Source organism: Mustela lutreola, chromosome 6, assembly GCF_030435805.1.
Source record: "Mustela lutreola isolate mMusLut2 chromosome 6, mMusLut2.pri, whole genome shotgun sequence".
Lineage (NCBI taxonomy): Eukaryota > Metazoa > Chordata > Mammalia > Carnivora > Mustelidae > Mustela > Mustela lutreola.
This window is the reverse complement of record NC_081295.1, coordinates 117,689,513-117,698,885: the sequence shown is the minus strand read 5'-3', so window position 1 is coordinate 117,698,885 and position 9,373 is coordinate 117,689,513. Positions and strand designations below refer to the sequence as shown.

General features: G+C 57.6%; 1 protein-coding gene across 3 annotated transcripts; it reads left to right on the top strand.

Moving 5' to 3' along the window:
- The first annotated feature begins 655 nt into the window (after positions 1-655).
- Positions 656-8,946, top strand: MAPK13 (mitogen-activated protein kinase 13). Of its 3 annotated transcripts, XM_059178487.1 has the most exons (13): positions 720-859; positions 1,303-1,404; positions 1,709-1,838; positions 3,057-3,115; positions 5,775-5,883; positions 6,106-6,135; positions 6,521-6,568; positions 6,659-6,773; positions 6,907-6,978; positions 7,650-7,729; positions 7,986-8,064; positions 8,167-8,343; positions 8,594-8,946. In XM_059178487.1, the coding sequence occupies exons 3-13, from the start codon at positions 1,824-1,826 to the stop codon at positions 8,674-8,676; spliced, it is 867 nt and encodes a 288-aa protein (XP_059034470.1). In that variant the 5' UTR covers positions 720-859; positions 1,303-1,404; positions 1,709-1,823; the 3' UTR covers positions 8,677-8,946. The 3 variants fall into 3 exon arrangements, with proteins under 3 accessions (XP_059034468.1, XP_059034470.1, XP_059034469.1); XM_059178485.1 differs by lacking the exon at positions 1,303-1,404 and having other exon boundaries at positions 656-859; XM_059178486.1 differs by lacking the exons at positions 720-859; positions 1,303-1,404; positions 1,709-1,838; positions 3,057-3,115 and adding an exon at positions 4,051-4,955.
- The last annotated feature ends 427 nt before the right edge of the window (positions 8,947-9,373 follow it).

Below are 9,373 nucleotides of genomic sequence, written 5' to 3'. Positions count from 1 at the left end.
AAATATTGTGGTTATGTTTTAAAAGTAGTCCCTTATCTTTAAGCGATGAAAAAATATTGGATGAAATTACATGATGCCTGGTGTTGCATCAAAATTGGCTAAGGGTTACTATAATCGTTGAAGCTGAGGGACTGGGGTCACGCAGATTCCCTAGAACCTCACTATCACAATGTGGTCCAGAGAGCCCCTGAGCCCGGGAGCCGGCACCTTCAGTGGTGAGCAGCATCGGGCTGTTTTGTCTACTTCGGTACTTTTGAAACTTTCCGTAAGCAAAACGTTGTGGGGTTTCCTTTTGTTTTTCCAGTATTGTCTCCATTAGCCGCACCACGATCCTCCACGCAGATCTTCCCATCGAGTCCGGGGCCAGAAGGACCGGAGCGGCCCTGTCTTCCCACCCTCACCACCCCTACCCCCGCCACGCACCCCCGCGGGAGCCCCCGGCTCTACCCCGCCGCCGGCGACGCCCGCAGCAACCCCTCCTACGGGGCAGCGCACCTGTGACTCCGGTCCCGGGCCCCACACCGCCGGGGCTGTCGGGGCAGGTCCGGGCGTGGCCGCACTCGGCGCATCTGGGCGAGCGGGCAGGTGGGACGCGCCGCAGGCCCGAGACCCCGCCCTCGCGCGGGGGAGGAGCGGGCGGCGGGGCGGGCGGGACCGGCGGGCGGGGGGCCGGGTGCTGGGAGCCCGGCGGGCCACGAACGCAGGCGCCGTGCTGGGGCCGCCGAGACTGGGGGCCCGGGATGAGCTTCACGCGGAAAAAGGGCTTCTACAGGCAGGACGTCAACAAGACTGCCTGGGAGTTGCCCAAGACCTACGTGTCCCCGACGCACGTAGGCAGCGGGGCGTATGGCGCCGTGTGGTGAGACCCCCGGGACAGCGCGCCGCTGGGGGGCGCCGGGGGACGCGCGGGGCGTCGGGCGGGACCTAGGGCGGGCGCGCGGGCACCGGGGCGCAGATGGAGCCTCCCGACTACCCGGGCCCGGCCAGTGCACCTCTTCCCGGGCTCGCCTCGGGGTTGGGGGGGGGATCCCCGTCTCCTGCGGGGCGCTCGGGGCTGCGTCCCCACTACCTTGAGCGAAGACCCCAAAGCCCCGAGTCCCGCCGGCTCGGAAGACTCTGGTGGAGGCTTTTCTGGGCTGAGCGCTTGGAGCTGGGAGGCCGCGACAGGGCAGCGGAGTGGCAGGCAGAAGCCTCGGGCTGTGGCAGAGGCTGACCTGCGGCCACCGCGGGCGCCACTTCACTGTCCTCACCGGCTTTGTGGGGTCTCTGTGGCTTGAGTTAGGACTGGGTCTGGTTCCCCAGGACTTGAACCTTACAAGGGACCCCAGAGTTCATCCAGGCAAATCCCCGTTGTTACAAGCGGGTACCCTGAGGCCCAAAGAGGAGGAAGTATGACTTGCCAAGGTACACAGTGCCGGGCTCTGGATCTTGTTGGCCTGAACTTGGGTCTGACCCCGTGAAGAACTGCCCCCCTTTGCCCCCCCACCCCACCTCCCCCTCCCATCCCTCCCTGCGTTTGAAGCTGCTCCCTTACCTCCCAGGTGGTGGGTTCCCTTCCTCCCAGCCCAGCCCGCTGGCCAGGAGGGATTTTGGTGAGGATGGCCTGGGCTCCCCCAGAGTGGCCTGGGAGATAGCACTTGGGATGTGGCCTGGGGGCTGCTGGGGCGGCAAGAAAGCCACAGCCTGCCGACCTGTATATGCCCTCCAGCTCTGCCATCGACAAGCGGTCAGGGGAGAAGGTGGCCATCAAGAAGCTGAGCCGGCCCTTCCAGTCCGAGATCTTTGCCAAGCGGGCCTACCGAGAGCTGCGGCTGCTGAAGCACATGCAGCATGAGAATGTAGGCTGGGCTGGGGGGCTCTGGGGGCCACTCTGGAGCAGGTGGGTGGGCGGGGGAGGGGCCCCATAAGGCTTCTGACTAGCTTCCCCCTCCCACCCCCCATGTGTGGGAGAGATGGCCTAAGAGGGTACAGAGAGCTCAGGACAGGGCCAGGGGAAGGGGAATCACCTCTTGCCCCTCCCGCCCTTTTCCTCACCTCATTAAAATGAGGAGCCAGGACCTACCCTGCCCAGAAAGGGTGCAAAGGATGGTTTTTTGGGTAGTGGAGCAAAATGAACTTTGGGAGGGGCAAACTTACTGTTTCCTCTCTGTTACGAAGAAGTGGGCACGGAGGTACTTGTGATTTTTTCTCGATCTTGGAGCTAGGACGCCCAGCATCCTGGCTGATGTAGCTTCTGCACGTGGCCCGAATAATAAGAACAATAATTCTAGGTACTTGGGCACTTTCTCTGTGCCAAGTGCTGTCCTCAGAGCTTTGCGGAAACAAACGTGTTACTCCTCACATCATAGGAGTCGAGTACTATTATTCCCAAGGACAGAAGGGGAAACCAAGGCACATAAAGACTAATAGGTTATATAGTTAGTGACCCAGCTGGGAATTTGAACCCAGGCAGCGTGGCCCCATTCCTCAGTGCATAACCATTAGAATATCCCGTCTGATAGAAACAGCTGGGAAGACTAGCCACCCAGCGCTGGGCTTAACAACCAGTCTTTGCTCTGGGATACCTAGATTGGTAAAATAATGATTTCAAAATATTGTGCACAAATCTTAAGCCCCATTCCTCTTCAGCAGACGCCTCCCCAGGGCGATGTTTCCCCTGTCTCTGAACCAGCCCTTTGGCAGGCAAGGATGGATATGGTGGGAGACCCAAGGTCAAGGGCAGGGAGCCTGCTGGCTGGAAGGCCCCTTCCCTGTTCCCTCCTTGATTCCCTTCCCCACTTATGGTTGCCTACTCGAGTTGAGAGTGAGTTTGCATGCATGCCCTGAATCCCAGACTTGGGGGGCAATCACTGTGTCCTGCAAGCTCGCTCTCAGTTAAGGGGCTTTCTCTTCTGCCTCTGCCCTTTTAACCATTCCCGAGAAGGCGGGGGGACCTGCCTCCTGCCAGAGATGGTGTACCAGGTAATGGGGGGGGGGGGGTGTGTGGCTAGGGCCCCAAGCGAAATGGGGAGAGGGCTGTGGCGGCTGCCCAGCCTCACTGGCAACCTTTTCCCCAGGTCATCGGGCTCCTGGATGTCTTCACCTCAGCCTCCTCCCTGCGCAATTTCCATGACTTGTGAGTCGGGCTGCGCTGGGTTCCAGGGCATTTGCAGGCCTTACTTGCCACTCGGGAGCCAGCTGGGGGAGAGTCCAGATTCGCTCTTCTGCGCAGTAGGCTTCCTGTGCTGGGCTGTCCACCCCTCACCCCTGTGTAATTCCCTCTATAGTTTCTTGGTGGGGATTGGTGGGGGAGGGCTGGCAGGAAGAGGTGGGAGGGGCTCTGTGGGGTGCTTGCCTGCCAAGAGATGTCTGCTCCTCTGCTTCTCTTATTACGCACTTTAATACCACCAAGACCTCATTGGCAGTCCTCACAGGGTCGGCACCAACTTACTTCACCATTCCGTAGGGGCCCAGGTGTGGGTCTGGACTTTGGGTGTCTTCCTAGCAGGAATCCTTGGCCGCTTCTGGCTGATGGGGTGTTTGGCAGTCACACAGAACCAGAAAATTTAGTTGTTCAATGCACTGCTTTGCTACTGCCTGGTCTAAATTTTAGACCGTGCCTGGTCTAAAATGTACGAACCTTTGGGAGGATGGACTTTTTTTTTTCTCAACCTCTATTTCAGATGCAGCTGAAGGTCCCTTTGTTAGGATGCAGCGATTCTGAAGAGGGTTTTTTTTTTTTTTCCTATAAAGCCAGCTTCTGGGCTTAGCATTGGGCATTTAAAGTGGACCAGTTTCCCCTGCCCCTGGCAGGGTGGGGGTATAGTTCCTACAGGAAGACTCACAGAGATGTAGTGGGTGCTCTAAGTATGGTCGGGTGCAGGGGACTGCATGCTGCCTTGGGGCTTCACAGAGGAGGAAAGGCTCAAACTCAGCCCCGAAGGATGAGTAGAGGTTTGCCTGAGGTGGAGGGTGCAGAAGGCATCCCAGGTAGGAGGAACTAAGTGGACAAAGGAACGACCACGTTGCCTGGAACTGGACTGTTAGGGGAATATGGGTAAGTTCAGTTTGACTGGTGAAGGCCAATGGCTGGTTTGGTCAAGGGAAGAGTCCAGACTTGATCCCATAGGCAGCCTCAAGTCCACAGAGGATTTGAACATAGCGTGAATAGTCAGATCAGATTTGGGGGTGCACTTTAGGAGGGGGCAGGGAAACAGGGAGCAGCTCTAGAAGCAGAGAACGCCTGGAGAAGGGCATTCCAGACCTGGATCTAACTAAGGCGGAGGTGATGGGAGGCTGAGAGCGGACCTGAGAACCGTCAGGAGACAGGACTGTCGAAGGGTCGTATCTGTTGGGAGAGGGAGTGGCCCGGAGAGGGGCTGTAAATCAGGATGCCAGGCTCCTGCTTGGAATACAAGGGGAAGGAAGAACAGATCTTGGGAGAAAGATGATGAGCTCTGTTTTGGACACAACTTTTGAGGAGCCTGTAAACGTTAGGGTGTTTAATCAGCAGTTGCAAATAAATCTGGAAACTCCGGGAGCTCTGGGCTCAGCTAAAACATGATGCAATACTGTTGATGAAGGGATCAACAGAGAAATCTTGAGGGAGAGTCAGACTTTGCAAGAGGTCCGACAGGAAGAAAGGGAGAAAGGGAGCCGTGGGAGTGCCTGCTGGGCAGCCCTTGGTCCAGCAGTTTCCAAGGGGTGGGAACAGATGTCAGGTTGTCAGGGGATTGGAAGTTAAGGCAGAGAGTCGAGAGGTTGAACCACTCTTTCTAGAAGTTTGGTTGGGGAGGCAAAGAGGGAGAAGGGGTGGCTCTTTGAAGAATCAAGTCAAGAGGTGGTGATACAAGCATGGGAAGACTTCAGCAAGTTTGTCAGCCAACGGGAGAGAACCTGGGTCCATGCGGAGGTGAAGGACAGCAGTGGGGAGGGGACCGTGCATGGAGCAGGACCCCCGTGAGGAAGAGGGGATGGTCAGGTAGCAGAAAGCTTCAGAAAATCACAGGCTTGGGGTGCCTTCGGCTCAGGTCATGATCCCAGGGTCCTGGGATCGAACCCCAAATCATCAGGCTCCCTGCTCCATGGGGAGCCTACTTCTCCCTCTCCTCTGCCCCTCCGCCCAGCTTGTGCTCTCTCTCATGTGTAAGCTCTCAGTCTCTCTCTCTCTCTCAAATAAATCTTAAAAAAAAAAAAAATCATAGGCTCAAAGAGATGGCCTCTACCACATCCTTTTTTTTTTTTTTTTTTCTTTTGGTAAATATTCCTTTTTAAACCCATCATCTTTTGTTCTGGACTTTGCCGTTACTACCTTGAGCAACAGCCATATTTTGCTGACCTTGACCTGTTTTGCAATCCCATCAGAGGGTGCTGTGGCTCAGCTACTCCTTCTTCCTTCTTCTGCCCTCCTGGAGGCTGTGGGATTACTTCCTTCTTGGAAGGGCAGACGTTCCTGGTGGTTTATGGAGCTCTCCTAGCCGGGCATAACCCTCTGCGGGAGAAAATATTTGGACAGAAGCAGAAGGAAATGCTGGCAGGTGCTCCTAAGTCACGGCTGTGGCTTCCTGAGGTCAGGGGGTGCAGCAGAGGAGGGCAAGGAGAGGGTGCCTTTGAAGAGAGGGAGCACAGCCCCATTTGGGTTTTCCTGAGCATGCTCCCGCTAAAATGCTGATCCTGAACTCTGCCAGTGGGGGTCCACTGTGCCCGGCTGAGAGCCAGAAGCCAGGAAGCCCGTGTGAGGGGTCTGGCTGGCTGCGGTGGGGCCAGGGTTGGCAAGAAGCTCTCACGCTTTGCAGCTACCTGGTGATGCCCTTCATGCAGACAGACCTGCAGAAGATCATGGGGATGGAGTTCAGTGAGGACAAGATCCAGTACCTGGTGTATCAAATGCTCAAGGGTCTCAAGGTGTGTGTGTGTGTGGCGAGAAGGAGGGGGCTGAAAGGGAGGGGAAGGGCCGGGGAGGGAGGGGGGCGTTGGTGTTGAGACCTGAGGTTTGGGGAATGCCCGGCCGTCAGGGCTGGATGAGCACAGTGGGACAGGGCCAGGGAGGTTTGGAGCTAGCCTGAAGCGCCCGGGATGGAAGCCAGGCGCTGGCTCCACCCTTCTCTCTCTCTCTCTTTCACACAGTATATCCACTCAGCTGGGGTCGTGCACAGGGTGAGTGCTTTCTCTGCGGTGGTCCTCAGAGGGCTCTTCAGCCCGGAGAGATTCTCCACAGCTGGGAAGGAGGAAAGGAGTGGGGAGGCAAAAGTCCTCTAGACCTGAAATGTGGATTTTGCAGACCCGGCCTTGGCCCAGGAAGGCCTACTCAGAAGAATGCTGTGTTCTGGGGAACTTTCTGGATGCTGCAGACAAAGCGAGCCTTGAGCTGGGGGTCTTAGGCTCTGGGAATCAAGAGTATCTTAGAGCTGGCTGGGCCCGAGAGGACACCTAGGCCAGCCCCCTACTTTACACTTGAGGAGACGGACACCCAGAGAGAGGAAGGGAGACCAGCTCTCGTCTCTGCCTCTCAGCCCAGCGCTCTCTCTCTCCTCTCGTCTAGGACCTGAAGCCGGGCAACCTGGCCGTGAACGAGGATTGCGAGCTGAAGGTGAGCTGGTGGGTGCAGGGGCAGCCTGGTGTTGGGGTGGGAGCCTCCTGTGTGCGGCAACTCTTTCTCCCTGTGTCCCCTGAGCCGTAGATCTTGGATTTCGGGCTGGCCCGGCATGCGGACGCCGAGATGACAGGCTACGTGGTGACCCGCTGGTACCGGGCCCCTGAGGTGATCCTCAGCTGGATGCACTACAATCAGACTGGTCAGTGGCCCACTGCCCAGGGAGGGGCCGGGGGGCTTCTCTGGTGGCCCCTCCAGCACCGTTCTGGCTACTCTGGGTGGACTGACCCCCGGCTCAGCTGGTTCTGGTGACGCGTCCTCTCCTCCCTCTGCAGTGGACATCTGGTCTGTGGGCTGTATCATGGCGGAGATGCTGACGGGGAAAACTCTGTTCAAGGGGAAAGATTGTATCCTTTGCTGGAAAAGCTAAACTCCACCCAGGGATTCACTCCTTCAACAGACACTTGATTAAATCTCTCTCTCTCTTTTTTTTTTTTTTTGGTTAATGCGAAAGTGATTCATGCTCCCTGTAGAATGGTTTGTTGGTTTGGTTTTTGGAGCCCAACACGGGGCTTGAACCCACAACCCTAAACTCAAGACCTGGGCTGAGATCAACGGTTGGCCACTCTGTGGACTGACCCTAGAACAGTTTTAAAATGCAGATGAGGGAATTTCTGGAAAGCAGCCACCTGCTGTTCTACCACCGTGTAGGAAAGACTTCACGTGTTGGCATTGCGCGCTCTAACTGAGCGGCCCTGTGCGCCGTGCGGGTGTTGAGAACATGTGGGTCGGCAGCACCGAACTCAGTGTGAGGGTGGGGGACTGTGACCGAGAGACTGATGTGATGGCGGCTGACTGGCTGGGATGGGAGCCTGGAAGGCGGCGCCTCCAGGAGCATCTGTGGGGAAGGACCCTTAACCCAGCCTGGAGGATGGGAAGCCTCCCGGAGCCCTGCACCTTCTCCTGAAAGCACCCTGGGTGCCTGGGGGTGGGGGTGGGGAGTGATGGAAGGGCAGTGGGAAGGACAGCCTGAGATCCACCAGCAGAGAGTGAGGCTGAGCCTTAACTTGCTGTCAAGACCTGGATCAGCTGTCCCAGATCCTAAAAGTGACCGGGGTGCCGGGGGCAGAGTTTGTGCAGAAGCTGAATGACAAAGCAGTGAGTGGCAGATGGGTCTAAGTTGGCCTAGGCTTCTGCACTTGGCCAACTGGGGGTCACGTGGGCTCTAGGCCATTGGCAAGGAGGCCTCACTGGCCCCCTCCTGGCAGGTGCTCTTGCCTTCCTCCCACTTTGGACTTTGCCCTGAGCCTTCGGCCCAGCTCTGGGCTTCTCTGGAGTCCCTGCCCTTTACCCCAAGGCCTAACCCCTGAGAGGCTGACCTTGGGAGATTACTCACTGCTCCTCTGTCTTCCAGGCCAAATCCTACATCCAGGCCCTGCCACAGAGCCCCAAGAAGGATTTCTCTCAGCTCTTCCCGCGTGCCAGCCCCCAGGGTGAGTGCTGGGGCCTGGCTGTGATGGGGGGCAGTTGCAGCCTGGCCCAGCCGCTGGGCTCTCCCAGGCCTGGGGCGTGAGCTTCCTGCTCTGTCGCCGCAGCCATAGACCTGCTGGAGAAGATTCTGGAGCTGGATGTGGACAAGCGCCTGACGGCCTCGCAGGCCCTTGCCCACCCCTTCTTTGAGCCCTTCCGAGACCCCGAGGAGGAGACAGAGGCCCCACAGCCATTTGATGATTCCTTAGAACATGAGAAACTCACGGTGGATGAATGGAAGCGTAAGAGCAGGGGACCTTGGGGGTTCTGGTCTGTCTCTTCTTTGCCCCCCTCTGTCTCCAGACCTGGCCTCAGCTGGCCCGCCGCCCTCCTGGATCCCTGCTGCCACCCCTTCTCTGAGCAGATACTGTCTCCTGTGCGCACTGCTTGCTCCCTGAGCTGATCTCTGCTCCGCATTTCATCGGGGGAGAGGGGCTTTCTCTCACCCTTGGCCTCCCGAACACGCCTTGAGCCAGCCTGTGTGTTTCGCAGAGCACATCTACAAGGAGATCGTGAACTTCAGTCCTATTGCCCGGAGGGACTCACGACGCCGCAGCGGCATGAAGCTGCAGTGACCTGTCTAGCCGGACCCCTGGCTGAGCCCAGGGACTACCCGTGGCACCACCTGCCAGGGATCCTGCCACTAGGACTGATGCCTGCTGGTCCCTAGGACATGTCCGGCCCTTCTGGGATTATCCTCTTCTGGGGTGGAGGAGAGAGGGGCCTGGTCCTTCTGTAAGAAACAGACCTTACAGAATTCAGTAGCTGCAGAATTCAGAGATGTTGGTTGGGAGAAAATAGCTCTGATCACAACCAGCCACATTAAATCGTCCATCTGGAGACTCGCCCACGTGTGGGGTCCTTCCTTGGGGCTGGGGGGCGGGCCAAGCAGGGGCAGGGGGCTGTGTGCTGATGGCGTATTGGTTTGCTGAGGCTGCTGGGACAAATCACCACAAACTAGACTTGAACAACAGAATCATTCTCCCACAGTTCTGAAGGCCGGAAGTCTGAAATCAAGGTGTTGGCAGGGCCATGTTTCCTCTGAAGGTTCTAGAGCAGAATCCTTCCTTGCTTCTTTTCAGCTTCTGGGGGCTGCTGGCCTCTGTGGTGTGCCTTGTCGCCACATCCCTCTAGTCTCTGCCTCACAGGGCCCCTTGCCCTCCATGGAGCTCTGTCTGTCCCGTCTGTCCTTATAGGAACACCTATAAGATGTTTAACACCTATAAGAGATTTAACCGAGGGCTCGCCTTCCTCCAGCAGGACCTCATCTCC

Excerpts from the sequence above, each read along its gene's own strand:
- MAPK13 (XM_059178485.1), top strand. The coding sequence starts at position 741 with ATGAGCTTCACGCGGAAAAAGGGCTTCTACAGGCAGGACGTCAACAAG. Across the intron at positions 1,839-3,056 it reads AGCACATGCAGCATGAGAAT|GTCATCGGGCTCCTGGATGT; the intron begins GTAGGCTGGGCT and ends CCTTTTCCCCAG. Across the intron at positions 5,884-6,105 it reads AAATGCTCAAGGGTCTCAAG|TATATCCACTCAGCTGGGGT; the intron begins GTGTGTGTGTGT and ends TCTTTCACACAG.